The 17500-nt window shown below is 29.1% G+C and overlaps 1 protein-coding gene across 1 annotated transcript in view; it reads left to right on the forward strand.

The window, feature by feature from the left end:
- LOC122251772 (uncharacterized) overlaps positions 1-17500 on the forward strand; it is a 47124-nt gene that overhangs the window by 15684 nt on the left and 13940 nt on the right. The window contains exons 4-5 of the mRNA XM_086551374.1: positions 1-1749; positions 4958-5096. The exon at positions 1-1749 is cut by the window's left edge and continues 444 nt beyond it. Coding sequence (XP_086407500.1) covers positions 1-1749; positions 4958-5096 — 1888 coding nt within the window. The remainder of the gene's footprint in view (positions 1750-4957; positions 5097-17500) is intronic.

Genomic DNA, 17500 nt, shown 5'->3' on the forward strand with positions numbered 1-17500 from the left:
GTAATTATGACACAGGTATAAAAGTCCCAGGAAGAAGGAAGCGCAAACAGGGGACCCCAAGGACAAACAAAGAAATGCGAAAGAAAGCCAAAGAGGCAAAGGGCAAAGAAAATTTGGAGCACGCCCATACCAATGGGGAAGTATCTAGTCCAAAGAAAGATTCCCAAGACACTCAACAGCTCCTCATGGACTGGGACGACGAAGAAGAAGATGGAGAAGGGGACAGGTCAAAGGTGCTACCGGGTGGACCAGATAAGCGTCGTAATGATTCTGACGATGGTTACAGTGACAACGATGATTATCCTCCCCCACAACCCAAGTACGAGAGACGACCCATGCCCAAGGCAGCAGATATCAATTCTGCTTTTGATGCTTTATTAGCTGCCACGCCCATGACTCCATCTTCAAACCAGACAACAAATTATGTTAACAATGACAGTGATAGTGATTACAGTGACTGGGAGAAGTACTATGCCAGGGATTCTGGCTCGGAATCAGAAGAGGAGGAGGTAGCACAAGAAAGTGATATTAAGAGTTTATGCGAGGAGAAAGAAGGCATTACTGGCAGAAGTATTGAAACTACGCCCAAGGAGGAGAGTAATGACATAATTGAATGTAAAATGGAAGAGGCAGACAATACTGGAGATGAGCACAAGCCAGACGTCTCTACTTCTATAACCGAAGAGGAGGAAACTAAGCGGGTAGACGTAGTGGATCACGGAAACAGTCCGATAGCCCTCACTCCAGAGCCAGAGGAACCAGTCAAACTAGAAGAACCTAAAGAACCCGAAGAACCAAAACCAGAAATGGTAGATCGAAGACTAACTCCGCCTATTCAATATTTTAATACAAATGATGCTAAAGATGAAGTACAGGAAGCTGTTGATGAACCAAAAATGGTTGAACAGGATTGCTCAGATAATATTCAAACAGAATTGTCTAGTGAGTCATTAGAGGAGAGTAGAGAACCATTGGATTCAACTGAAGAGTCTAGAATGGAAGTTGACCAGCCTTTTGAAATGAGAGAGGATGGGAAGGAGAGTGAAAGTGACTGTAGACCAGCAGAAGCTGAAGATTATTATCATGATACTGAATCATCAGTCAAAAATTCCAGCCAGCCAGCAGAGAGAATTGAAGAAAAAATTACCCAAAGGGTAGAGCCCAAGATAGTACAAAAAGTTGAATTAGAGAAAGAGGAGAGAGAAAGTGTGGAGGAAGAAGTAGTAAGTGATGTAGAAGATAACCCATCAAGCATTCATAGCTCTCGCACTAGGTTAGAATCTGGGTCAGAAAATATTGCAGAGCCAACGAGAGTAAGTGATGTCACTACATCATCAGGCTCAGGCACAACTTATATGTTGGTTGCTGTAGATGCTCATGGAAACACAGTGCCAACTGTGCCTACTCCAGCACTCAGTGAAGGTGGAAGTAACCTAGTTGCTGTAGAAGCTACCATGGAGGACGGCACTACGAGAACCCTCTATATTGATCCCTCACAATTAGGTCCTAATGTTGATCTGAACAATCTTATGCTTCATATAGACACCAGTGGACAAGAACATGTTATCATTCCTTCCTCATCGTCATCAGATTCTGAAACGCCAAGCGTTGACCACAGCATGTCAGAGGGGCAGGAGAGGAATTTTGCTGATACACAGCCAGAATACCTATCAGAACCACATAAGTATGAGCAAAAGAATGATGTGGGAGCTGCTGAGCTTGAACACTATGAAATGCCCCAAGAAAAGGGTGAGACCTCGTGAGCAAAAGCTTAAGGTTTTACTTTGATTGTTAAAGGATAAAAAAAAATATTTGTGCCTTTTTTTTTTTAAGTGTTGGGAGGAATCCTTCCATATTTTTATTCCTTTTTTTTTCAGTTTGTGTCACGAAGCCATTCTTTTCAGCACCAACACAAATCCAAGTGGTTTTGTGGATATTTATATAGATGTTCTCTAGAATTTAGATCATTTCTGTAAAATAGTTTAAAATTTTAGCTCAAACTTGTATTTTTTCCAGTGTTTGACTTACACTGGTACTGTAATTATCTGCTCCCTTAATTATGATATTTTATGGCCCAACTCCTATGCAATTTTTTCTATGCTTGATAGGTTCCTAAATAAGTTACATGAAGCAGCATGATAGGTTTCTCATTACTTCTTCTTACTTCTGGCTATATTCAATTTAAAGTGGATAATTGGATTTTGTTCCATAAGCTCTTGCATCATTTTATGTTCAAATTAGCTTCAGTGATCCATGTTGGGTTTCTCAAAAGAAAGCATCACTGCCAGTAATGTAGTACATTTAGCACACGGTTCAAAACTTGTTATAGCAATTATATAGTAAGGAGCTGAGAAACTTCTGAATCAACATACTCTTCAGTCTTCATGTGGTGGATTAGTGGAAGTTTTGGAGGTTCATTGAATGGAACAGTGGTTAGTCTAGTTTTGAATGATAGTGTGTATACACTTTTCCAAAGGAAAACAAGGAACTTCGTGATTCCTCACAGGTGGATGGCAGAGAATGAATGAATGAATAAGACATTCAAATTTTTGGAAATTTTGACTCGTGTCATTAGCATAGATATTGGCCAAGAAACACCAGTGGTTGGAAATTGATATGGAAGACTTGTATTAATGGCGATAGATATTCTCACATCAAAATGATATATCATTAGGTGGTGTAAGGGTAAATCTGTTTCTCACTTGATATTGAACGGTTCAGTCTAATAGATGTGAGTTATGTAATGTCAACCTGCTGTAAGTGAATCATTGAGTTGATGATGCAGTACAAAAATGAATTACAAATATTAAGATTTTATAAATTGTCAACTTTTGGTCTCAAAGTAGGTTGGCCATTTTCCTAAACAGAAAGAAAGAAAAAAAAAAAAAGCATCTGGTATACAAAGACTATGATGTATATTACCCCAGGTGCATTATATCAGCCGGCAATTCGAAGATAATATTTCCTCTGGGTTTGAGTACATTCTTTTAGCAGACTGGGAAATTAATGATGGGTTAAGGATTAGACGGTCAAGGTTATTGAATGTTAATGAGGCTCTCGTCCACTTCCTTGCGAGACGTGTCTTTCCTTCTCTGTCCTCGCTCCCAAGCGGTTTGTCAGATTTATTTTGAATGCATCTTGTTCTTGTTTGTCATTGTCTGTATTTTTATTATTATTATTATTATTTTTTTTTTTTGTTCTTATCTTTTTTTTATAAAAATAGAAAAGTTTAAAAACTTTCATGCACATGTATAGGATTGATATATAGATGTGTCCAGTGTGATATATATTACTGTTATAAATACAATGCTTGTGTAATCATACTAAAGTAAGCTAGGGAGTAATTATGGAAATATTCCAGAATTGTGATCAGTGTAGGTGAAGAGTAGGTCATTTTATATGATTATTAAGCCGTAAAAAACATACAATGATCGAAGTGAATAAGAAAAGAAGACTTCTGGAAGTAATACTGTGATACAAAAAGAATCCCGTGTATATCAAGGGTGTGTGTACTTTTTGAAACTTACTTGGAAAGAAAGGAAAAATTATTAATGTCAGATTATTCATTATCTGTTATTGTAAAGACTTTTCAATGGTAAGATAACTGAGAGAGAATAGGGACCTATATAATGCCAAGAATATTTTGGTTCCTTTTTGAGAAAATGCAGCTTGTTATTATTTATGTAAGTGGAAATATACATTTTGGTATAATTTGCTTCTGCTCCTGGTATTTTAAAGGCTTTTACAATGAATTTTTTGTGTTGTGTAAATAAGAAATGTTAATACATTTCATAAGAGAAAATTAGTTGTACAGAAAAAAGATGCAGGTAAAAATCTTTCTTTGGTGTGTTTGTTTCTTGAGCAGTGACTTTTTGAAAGTCTTTTTCACTTGATTTAAGAATTAAAAGGGATTGAATTTTAAGGACTACAATGAAATGGATTCATTTTTTTTAGCCATACCAGTAAACAGGTATGTTAAATCAAAGTGCAAAGTTACTTGGTTGGATATGGCAGAGCTGATCACCATTTAGTCCAGTGATCTATGCTTGGCAGTTGTAGTGGATTGTCGGAAGAAGAAAGAAAAAAACAGAATTGTACATACAATTTATACCCATATATATATTAATGTATTTACACTTCTATATCTCATGGTTTAACAAATGATAGATGTCATTTAGTTATTTGAATGGTATTGTAGATTTTAAGAATTGTGGACACATCTCTGTAAGACCCAACGTGGACAACATTTGCAGTTAATGTGTGGAGTATATCTACCTGTTTTTTTTTTGTTTTTTTTTTCTATCTTTGTCTTTTCTTTCTTTTTCTTATTTCAACCTCAAATGTTTATGTATCCTGCATTTGCTTTTCTTGAGTTGACCTATTCCTTTCAAACTACTATGTATCCCAGCATTAGTTTCTCTTGAACATCTGTTTGGGGAATCATAATAAGACTTCATACATTTTCAGAATCTCTTGTGCTTGTTTTTTTGTTTTCCCCTTCCTCTTTTGACAGTGAATCTTAACCCCCCCCCCTAAAAAAAAAAAAACACCACTGTATGATGACTTCCATTTAGATCTTTTCTACCCAGTCTTAATGAACAGGTTACTGATAGAGTATTACAGTGCACTCTTACCCAGTGTGGCCAATCATCACATTCAAAGGTTTATGTTTTATGGCAGTGAATTGCTTGTGTGACTTATGTACCATCCTCACCCTGTCCAAAAGTTTATATTTAGATTATACATATTTTTCTAGGCTTTGGTGTATTCTGTAATATTACCTGAGTGAATATTATCAATGTGATTTAGAAGAGAGTCTTTGTTTATACAGTGTTCAGTAGCTGTGTTGATAGTATGCCAGTCAGTTTTGTAAAGGTATGACAGAAAATAGGGAGGTTATGTGAAATCTGTCTTGAAAATCAGGTGAATTTTTGTCTCACTGTATTGATAATTTCAGAGAAATGTAGGGCATCTGAAGAGAGTTATCGCAAGAATCCCAGCATTGGTGTGGAATTGTCATTAATGTCTGAGAGGCTGGTGGCCCCCTCAGGCTCCAGGAATCCAGCATGTGTTACCAATGAGGATTATATCTCAAGGTAATGCATTGACTGCTTCATTTTAACGCGCTGGTCGTCCTCTCGCTTCCGAGGGGACGGATCGGCGTGTTATGTGATACTATCTGTTCTTGGGGCAGCCATATATATTTTTGTATTTGTGTTTCATAGTGAATGAGGCTAAGTGGGAGTTTGAAAGAAAAGGAGAAAAATGTGTTATTTTCAAGTGAAGTTTTAGTTGGCAGATTCCATTATTATTTTTTTTCTTCCTTTTTTTTAATGTGAAGTGCTTATACAGTTTTTTCTACAATGTCAACACTTTTTTGGGACTATTAAGGAAAGAGAATGATCAGTGTGTATCGTCAATGTCAGGGCACTTCCAAGTCTCTTATTTGCCAATTATGGATCTTGTGAGGAAGGGCCTTTAATGATGCGCCTCTTTTGTGCGTAATTACCTTGCCCTTGGGAGTGGTATTTGGATACTTGTCTTTCTGCATATTGTCTTTTGTTGTTGGTTAAGATCATTATACTAATGCTAATATCAATGTGATGAAAATGATTATCATCATTATTGTTATTGATATTATTATTATTATTATTATGATCATCATAATTATGATTATCAATATTGATATCTTTTATCATTATGATTATTGTATAGTTGAATTTTTCTTTTTTAGTTTTATTATTATTGAGGAAAATAGTAACTGTTACTATCGTTGTTATTCCTGCTGCTCCTCTTCCTTCTTTTTCTCCTCCTCCTCCTTCATCCTCCTCCTCTTCATGATCATTTCTGGTTATTTTGTCATTATTTACTCCATGTTTTAAATTGTTTAATTGTGTTTTTGATTATTTTCCATCTTTCCATGATGATTATGTTCATTACTTCCTCTTATTACTTTTGTAATACTTACTCTTTAAGTTTGCATATTGTAATATTCTTTATATTTTCTAATAACCAAAGTTCATGTTGCGTTCAAGATCACACTCACACTCATATTCGTACTCCTATTCACATAGACACACACCCACACCCACACCCACACACTCTGTATGTTATGTTACTTTTTTCTCACCTTCTCCTTTTGTTTGTCTCTCTTACATTTCGAAAAGCAAGTAATCTGATTGATATTCTTATACTCCTGTGCCCACAACTTGTTATGAAGAGGCTTATTTATTAAGCCGCATGTTCCAGGAATACAAAGATGACAATGGAAAGAATCTGACATTTAGTTATGCTGACTGACCATGCCTTATTTTATATATTAGCATATGACTTTATTCCTTAGTCTCCAGGGTGCCAGTCTCATGTGTAAAATCTTTATGTCTGGGGGTTGTAAATGATTCGTGGCAAATAAATACACAATTCTTTATTTCAACTTCCTTTATCCTGCTAATCTAAGAGGTCTTGCGATGTGTCTAGAATTTTCGGAAAGTTCTGGAGGATGTAGCGAGTTTAGACTTATAATTAAAGAATATCAGGAACTTCATATAGCTTGATACGACTGATTATGCAACATTGGTTAAAAGATGACCGAAACCAGCCAGCCAGGGCGGTTGGTGTCTTTGCTTACTTTTTCCATTAGAGACGTAATATTACCCTGATATCTCCACTTAGGGTTTTGAAAAACATGCAGAAATATATATATATTTTTTTATTCATAAGAAAACCTAATTTTAGAGAAAAGGTTTTATATACCAGTAATCTAGAAGAGAGCAGGTTATATGATATAAAAGGATATTTAGATTTTGTTCAGTCTTTCATTCATATGCAGAAGAGTAGGCCTGATATAAGATGCATAAACCAAGCCAATGTCAACTTCTCGTTTGCTACTCTAACCAGTGATTATGATGTAAACTTCAGAAGCGGTAATATGTAGCTAAGTTTACACCTTGTGTAATTATATCATAATTCACAAAATTATGATATAATTTATAACTCTAGATTTGCCTGTAAAGATTCTATAGATAAAATCATCATATAAAAGCAACAAACTATGCATGAAAACAATGTGAATGTAACAGGGAAAAAAAAAAAAAAATGGATTTTAGTTATTCAATATACCAGTGTAATGCATTGCTAGCTACACAAATATTTTTTCATGAATTGCATTATCTTTTGATAATGAAGACAAATAGTTAGTGATATTAAAAAAAAAAAATATATATATATATCAAGCAGATAAATGTTACATACCAGAAGGGAGGCAAGAGAGGTAGACAAATTATCCACTTGCATACTGCACACACATGCTTGGCATGGCATATTTCATAAGCCTAAACTAGTGGAAGATAACTCTACTTAATAAATATAATAACATTATAGAACCGCACTAGGTTTTGTAATAGAAATGTGAAAACAAAAATAAAAACCTAAATATATATTCAGAATATTCTGTATCCAGAATAGTACATTGACAGCTAGAAAATAATCTCATGATAAGCAACATCTTGTGATAACAAAAAAATTAAATAATGAACTGTGCATTTCACACACAAATGTTACTTGTCATATGGATGTTGGCAATGACAGTGGCCATGAAATGCAAATATAAGTAACCAGAGAACTTATGATAATTTTTCTTCAAATACATCTGAACCAATTTTTTCAAGTAATTAGACCTTGGTCACCCTTCCAAAACTCTACCTAGTTCCATGCAGTGAAACATATGGGGTGTGCATTCTATACATAATTACTTGTTTTATGCATATGTAATGCCAGTTAGGTTGAACCTGACCCTGGCATAGTGGGTATATGGAATAGCTTGTTTTGAAAAGTCTAGTGGGAACCCGGAGCTTAAATTATGGTTACGCCTTTGTTATGATGGGAATGCTCTGTTTCTGATGTAGATATGAGGCACTGCACTGCTTAGAAGGTTAAATACTCTTTTCTGATTATGCCTAGGATTTCACTTAGCTTGAGATTTTTCCTCAAAAGCCTTGAGATCTGTCATTCAGTATTTCTGTCGATAATTCCAATAGCTTATCCAGTATAGCACTCAGATCCTAAAACCAGTATTCAATATACTGGTAAAATTACAAACTGGTAAACACCCATTTAACTCATTAATGGCGGCTGATGTGATATCACATCACTGGGTGGCAGGACTTCCCATCTGGGGCATGAGATTACAGTTTTTTTTTATGCCTGACACACTGGGCTATTATGTGCAAAGCAGATGGCTGCCGTTTCAGCAGGCAAATAGCCTGAGGCATTAAGCCTGCACATTTCGAAATACTCAGGCATTGTGTACAGGCAGAACCAAAACTTCCCAAGTGATATTGGATTAATAACAGAAATAACCACTACGGATTTAGTCAGATCCCCATCTGTAGCAAGATGAAGTCCAAAAGACTCGAACCTTAAACATCCAGTACTTTATATCATTCCGAATGATTTTAGATACAGCATATTAGCAACAGGATAGTCAGAAATCTGCCTGTTAACATCTGTCAAATCTTGCAAAGTATTTAATACTGTTAAACCTGTTGAAGATGGTAAATGCTTCTGGAATTAATAAAATTGTGGCAGATACATTAACCCATCCACGACGGGGGAATTCTAGCCTTGAATGTCCCAATGCCGGGGCGTTCGAATTATTAGGCCTAAATCAATTGAATGGCTGGCACAATACTGTGCCGCCCGGCCACTGGGCTTTTGAATGCGCGGTACAGTACTGTACCACCCGTCCAGTGTGGGTTAATGACGGGGCTATTTTGGCTCTAATTGGTCGTAATGCCGGGATATTACTAACACATAAGCCTAACACCTCGGGATTCTCGGCCGAGCACTGTATGCTCGATCACCCGGCGTGCCGGCCACGACTAAATATATCGTCCCCAGCGTCTGGCCCTGGAACCACTAGAAGTGGTATCTTCTCACCCATCGTTTACGGGTTAAGATGGAAAATACCAATTTTAGCTGGAATTACCTTGCCCCTTATCTTTTAATAAAGTATAAGATTATGCTGCAAGAATTGCTACAAACAGCAATGTATATATTTGTTTTACATAACAACATGGATATAGCTGAAGAAATCTAGCCACACACGACTGACACTAATTATGCTGAGGATACAGAATTGTTCTCAGAATACATAGATAATGCAGAAACCTTACTTGCACTAGTAAAAAATGCAAAAACCTTTCAAGTAATAAGTGAAAAGAAAGCTGAATTTATATAAGATGTGGATCAACAATATCAACAAAATTTCAACAAAGGTTTTTAATATCCTGGGTTAGAGATGTCACCCAAAACAATATCAGAAATATCAAGCCATGGATTATCATGTTCAAGTCAAAAAACATGGAAATCATAGAATCTGGGAAAGTTAAATTCCAACTTTTCTGAGATATAGTTGAGAATATCCTACATTAACTCTTGAAATCTGGACTTCAACCAAGAAAGTTGACTAGAGGGATACCGTTTGCAAGTGCTGTGCCGTGCACTAAATGCAAATGACCTTTGTGGAGGTCAACCCAAAGTCACCATTGTAATATGAGACAGAAGGATGCTTTGGAAGACACTGTTGGAGCAGCAAAAGTTAATGTTTGGGAGCCACAGTTGGCCAAGAGCAACTGTGGTAAACCAGCACTCCCTCACCTATCTTCCCAAGAATGCTGGGGTAATATTGAGGAAGGACGAGAAAGAAAAAGAGAGCAGATAGAATAGGGATATGATAATGTGCAGTTGAGGAGAGCCTTATTTCAGTCTCTCTCTCACTATATTGACCTATCAATATCTCTCTCTTTTTTTCTCTCTTACTCTTTTAATCTCTCTATCTTTCTCCTCTCTCTCTCTCTTTCTCCTCTCTCTCTCTCTCTTTCTCCTCTCTCTCTCTCTCTTTCTCCTCTCTCTCTCTCTCTTTCTCCTCTCTCTCTCTCTCTCTCTCTCTCTCTCTCTCTCTCTCTCTCTCTCTCTCTCTCTCTCTCTCTCTCTCTCTCTCTCTCTCTCTCTCTCTCTCTCTCTCTCTCTCTCTCTCTCTATCTCTGTATCTCTGTATCTCTGTATCTCTGTATCTCTGTATCTCTGTATCTCTGTATCTCTGTATCTCTGTATCTCTGTATCTCTGTATCTCTTTATCTCTTTATCTCTTTATCTATCTATCTCTCTATCTCTCTATATATCTCTCTATCTCTCTATCTCTCTCTCTATCCCTCTATCTCTCTATTTCTCTATCTCTCTATCTCTCGAATTCTCTATCTCTCTATCTCTTTATCTCTCTCTCTCTCTCTCTCTCTCTCTCTCTCTCTCTATCTCTCTATCTTTCTCTATCTCTCTCTATCTCTCTCTATCTCTCTCTATCTCTCTCTATCTCTCTCTATCTATCTCTCTATCTCTCTATCTCTCTCTATCTCTCTCTCTAATTCTCTCTTATTTCCTTCTCTCTCTTTCTCTCTCTCTCTCTCTCTCTCTCTCTCCTCTCCCTCTTCTCTCTCTCTCTCTCTTTCTCCTTTCTCTCTCTCTCTCTCTCTTCTCTCTCTTCTCCTCTCTCTCTCTTTCTCTCTCTCTCTCTTTCCCCCCCCTTCTCTCTTCTCTCGCACCCTCTCGCTCTCTCTCCTAAGATTCTGTGCATTCTCTCTCTCTCTCTCTCTCTTCTCAATGATTCTCTCTTCTCTCCATTCTCTATACAAACTCAACGCGATTTTCTTCCTCTCGCCTCTCTCTCTTCTCTTTCTCACTCTCTCTCTCTTTTCTCACGACCGTCTTTCTCTCTCTCTCTCTTCTCACTCTCTCTCTCTCTCACTCTCACTCACTCTTCCTCACTCTTCTCTTTCTCACTCTCTCTCTCTCTCTCACTATCGCTCTCTCTCTCTCTTTCTCACTCTCTCACTCTCTATCTCTTTCTCTCTCTTCTCTCTTTCCACTCTCTCTCTCTCTTCTCTCTTCTCTCTCTCTTTTCTCACTCTCTCTCTTCTCTCACTCTCACTCTCTTCATCTCTCTCTCTCTCTCTCTCTCACTCTCTCTCTCTCTTCTCCACTCTCTCTCTCTCTCTCTCTCTCCTCCTCTTTTTCTCACTCACCCTCCCTCTCTCCATTCACTCCTCTCTCTCTCTTTCTCTCTCATCTCTCTCAACCACTCTCTCTTTCTTCACTCTCTCTCTCTCTCTCTACCCCTCTTCTCTCTCACTCATCTCTCTCTCTCCCTTTATCTTTCTCTACCTTCTCTCCTCCCTCCCCCTCTCTTTCTCTCTCTCTCCCTTTCTCCTTCTCTCCTTCTCCCTCCCTCCCCCCTCTCTCTCTCTTCCTCTCACTTGCTTTCTCTCTCTACCTATCTCTCTCCCTCCCTCTCTTTCATTCACTCTTTCACTTACACTTTCTTTCTCCCTCTCCTCTCCTCTCCTCTCCTCTCTCTCATTCCTCTCTCTCATTCCTCTCTCTCACTCCTCTCTCTCACTCCTCTCTCTCACTCCTCTCTCTCTCTTCCTCTCACTGGCTTTATCTCTCTATCATGCATATATATACATCCTCTATTCTCACTCCTCTATATATATCCTAAATGGCTTATCTCTCTATCATGCAATATCATTAATATAGTATAGGAATATACATTTATATATATATATATATATATATATATACAATAAAATATATATATATATACTTACATATATATATAAAGGTATATATATATATATAAGTATATCTATATATATACATATATATATACATATATATCATATATAGGTACATCTACATATATAAGCTAGTATATATATATGGTAACTTATAATATACATATATATACAGATATATATTATGTATATATGTAATATAACATATATATATACATTATATAATATATATATGCATATATATATATATATATATAAACATAATATGTAATTATATACAATATATATATATATGTATGTACATATATAAACATATATATTCTATACCTATATATACATTATATTGTATGATATATTGTATATATAGTATAATATATATTCATATATATGTATATATATACATACAATTTGTATATATCTATACCATATATTTGTGTATATATATAAATCTATGTGTAGATGTATATATACATATAAAATGTGGTGTATAAATCTAAAGTGTGTGTATAAATACATATATGTGTATATATATATATAATATGTGTATATAAAAAACATATATAAGTAAATAATATGACATATATATGTATATAATATATTGTGTATATATATATCTACACTTAATTATGTATATATATAATATTCATATATATATACATAAAATGTATATATATAACATATATGTATACTTATATATATACATATATATGTACAATATGTATACATATATATACATATATGTAACAATATACGAGAAAAATATACATATATATGTATGTAATCAACATTCCATATATAATTGTCTATAATATATATATGTTTATGATATGTATTTATATATATGATTGTATATGTATATGTATGTATATGTATATATATATGTATTGTATATGTATATGTAAGTATATATATGTATATATAGTTATAATATGTATTATATATAATATATGTATATGTATATATATATTATGTATATGTAAATATATATATGAAACTGTTAAAATAAAAATGTATATATATTGGTATATATATGTATAATCATATATGTATCTATGTATAAGTATATATATATATGTATATGTATATATATAAGTATTATATATGTATAAATATATAATGTATATGTATATATATATGTAACTGTATATGTATAATATGTATATGTATATGTAATATATAATATATGTATATATATATAATGAATATGTATATGATATATGATATGTATATATAAGTATGTAAATGTATATATATATATATATGTAGTATGATATGTATATATAAATAATGTATATGTATTATGTATATATATATATAAGTATGTATTAAATAAGTATATATATATATAATGTATGTATATGTATATATATATGTGTATATGTATTTCTATATATAAGTAATGTATATGTATATATATATGTAATGTATATGTATATATATATATATGTATATGTATATCTAATATATATATAATATATGTAAAATTTATATGTATATGTATATGTATATATGACTAACTGTATATCATTGTAAATATATATCAATCGTAAGATATTATATATCAATCAAAGTATATCTAATTTAATGTATATATGTATATATATGTACACTAAGTATATAATACTGGTCGATATATAAGTAAATTATATGTTATATAACTTATAAATGTATATATGACTATGTACCACAATCTATATATGTATAAAACAAATCTCAAAATATGTATATGTACCTATAAATATATATACTAAAGTCCATAAATATTATGTATATGTATATGTATATATGTATGTATATCATTATATAATAAATATATAATCATAAATGTATATATAATATATCTACTAGTATATACAACCCTATATAAACATATATATGTATCTCTATGTACATATATATGTATATGTATACATACTATATGTATATATAAGTTATTTTATAATGTCTATATTATATATGTTATATGTGTATATAAATATGTATGTATATGTAGAATGTACATATATGTGTATATATATATGTATATACTCTATTTGTTTTAATATATATATATGTGTGTGGTATATATATATATATATAGTGTATACATATATATATATAAATGTGTGTGTATATATATATTTTTGTACATGTGTATATATGAATAATAACATATATAATGTATATATATGTCATATATATGTATATATGTATATATATGGTACAAATATAGATATATATGTATACTAATATATGTATATATAAATATATAGTATATATATATATATATATATGAATATATATCTACATATATATGTATATATAGTACATATATATTAAAAAAATAAACCTATATATGTATATATAAACATATATATTGTATGTATATATACATATATAAAATTGTATATATATCAGACTTATTATATAATTAGTTATATATGTTAAATGTAATGTAAGTCTATTTATATATCTAATTAAGTAAAAAGTATAAATATATTTATATATATGTATATATATGTATATGTATATATAATCTAAAATACATATAATATATTGTATATATATGTATATATAAATATTATATGTATATAAATGATAATATATGTATATTGTATATAAATATGTTTATATATATGTATATGATAATATTTTATATTAATATATTGTATATATATATAAGTATATTTCTAATATATATGTTATAATATATAGTATACTATATATATTTAATATATATATATGTATATGTATCTATATATATATAAGTATATGTATATGTATATATATATAAATGTAATATATATGTATATGTATATATATTATGATAATGTAAATATATATGTATATGTATATATATGTATGTATATGATATATATATTATGTATGTAAGATGTATATATATATGTATGTAATGTATATATGTAAATATATATTGTCTGTATATTTATATAAATATGTATGTATATATATATATTTAATATATGTATACTTATATTTATATGTATTATATATATATATATAATTAATTATATATATATGTATGTATAGTATATATGTATATAAAAATGTATGTAATATAAATATAGTATAAATATATATATATGTATGTATTATATATATTTATATATATAGAAAAATTAATGTATTTGTATATATATAATATAACGCATCCTTGGAGAAGAGGATATATTAACAAGAAAAATTTAAATATAATGATATATTTAATAATGTATGTATATGTATATATATAAAAATAAATATATGTTATGTACATATAAATATATATGTATATGTACAATATATAAATATATGTATATGAACAAATATAAATATAATTAATATGAACATATATATATATATGTAAATGTACAAATAAATATGTATTATAATATTATATGTATGTATAATGTACATAAATATATGTAAGTATATGCCTATTACCTATATATATGTATGTATATGTCTATATATATAATGTCTGTATATGTAATATATATATGTATATGTAACATCTATATATCTAAGTAATGAATATATAGTATATGTATCTAAATGTAATTTATAAATATATAAAATATATTATATGTTACAATATTTAATTCTGTTATTGTATATATATATTTTATGTATATGTATAATAAATATTTATGTATGATGTATATAATATTCAGGATATTTATATATATATATTTTGTATATTAAATAAATTTATTGTAATTATCTTATATATATAAGTATATTATATATATGTATGTATATGTATAAATATATGTTTATAATATGTATAATATATATGTATATATATGTATCTATATATTTATGTATATTTAAATATATATAGTATGTAAATGTATACAATATATTATATGTGTATAATATATATATAATATAATACATATATAATATATATATGTAATATATATCTATTTATGATATATTTATAATATAGATATATAATATAAATAAATAAATATAATTTATATATATATATATATATATATATATATATATATATATATATATATATGTAATATATATCTATACATAATATATTTATAATATATATCTATATATATAATATATATATATATATATATATATATATATATATATATATATATATATATACAAATATAATATGTATATACATAAGATATATATTTGTTATAGATATTATTTATATATATTTGTGATTATAATATAGATATATATAACACACACACGTATATAATATATATATTTTATATAATATATATATATAAATTATATATTTATAATTTTTGATATAATATTAGAGCATTTTTAATATATTTGGCATGTATATAATGTTATTTTTTTCAGATTAGTTGATAATTATATATATATAATATTATATTCAGATTATATGAAGCTTTAGATTATATATATTATTTGTATATATATATGTAATTATATATATTAATGTATTGATATATGAATTGTAGTTATTATTTATTTATAGTTATATAATTGTAGAATATAAAGAAATGTTTTATAGGTTTTTATATTATTAGATCTGTATATATATGTATAGTTTAGATATGTTTTTGTATTTATAGAAATATGTGATATTTTATAAGATAATAAATATTATAATGTTTATATATTTATTTGTTATTCAATATTTTATTTGTTTTATTGAGTTTGTTTTTTATTATAATAGATCTTATTTATGATATTTATAAATATGTAATGTATATATAGGTTATTATATATATAAATATGTAGATGTAGTTGTTGATATTTATGTTGTATATTATTTATATTTTAATATATATATATTATGTATATATTTTTATATACTTATAGATATAATTTTAAAATAAAATTTATATATTATATATATATATAATTTATTTTCTATGATATGAATATAGATGTAGGTATATTATTATATGAGATTTATGTCTAAGTATTTGGATTTTATGTTAGTTATATGTGTAGGTATAGATAGAATAAATATATAATATATAATAGATTTATAGATATGTATATATTTTATAATAATATTAATATATTATATAGATTTATGTTAATATAAGGAATTATAAGATGCTATAGATTTACTTAAAGTTATGATATTGTATAGTATAATAGAGATATTTATTTGTTTTTATATAATTTATTTGTATTCTTTAGGTGTATGTATTTATTTGTATAGTATTGAGTTATTATATTATATATTTTAATTATTTTTATAAAAAGATTTTGTTTTTTATGTATTTATTTATTGTATTGTGTTTGTTAGGTTGAATTGTAGTATTTATAATGTTATTAATAGTTGATTATAAATATTAAAATGTAGATAATATAAATGTATTTATAATGGATATTATATTATGATTGTGAGGGTTTTTGAATGTTGAATTATTATTATGTATAGTGATTATTTTGTTTATATAATATTATATATATATATTATTTCGTTAATTTGATATATTTTTGTATACATATGTATGGGTTTATCATATTTTATATTATGTTTACATAGTATATGTTTTTCATATGATATTAATATTATAACATATGATACATTAATTATAATTATACATATTCTTTTTAGTTTACATTTTTTTTAATGTATACTTTTTATAGATCATATGAAACATATGGATTTGTAAATATGTAGACGATATATATGTTGAATTTCCATAAGATTATATTATTTTATATTAGTTTTATAGATCTTTGTATATGTATATGTTTGTATGTATATTACTAACATGTTTTTTAGTATATATATTAGTATAAAGTGTTAATTTTATATTATTATAAATAGGTATTAGATATGATGTTATATGTTTATATAAAAAATGTTAATTTATACATTGTATTTATTAGTTTTTAGGTTATAATGTGGTATTTAATAT

Source organism: Penaeus japonicus, unplaced genomic scaffold (assembly GCF_977035675.1).
Source record: "Penaeus japonicus unplaced genomic scaffold, GWHDUDI00000001_assembly GWHDUDI00000025, whole genome shotgun sequence".
NCBI classification, from domain to species: Eukaryota; Metazoa; Arthropoda; class Malacostraca; order Decapoda; family Penaeidae; genus Penaeus; species Penaeus japonicus.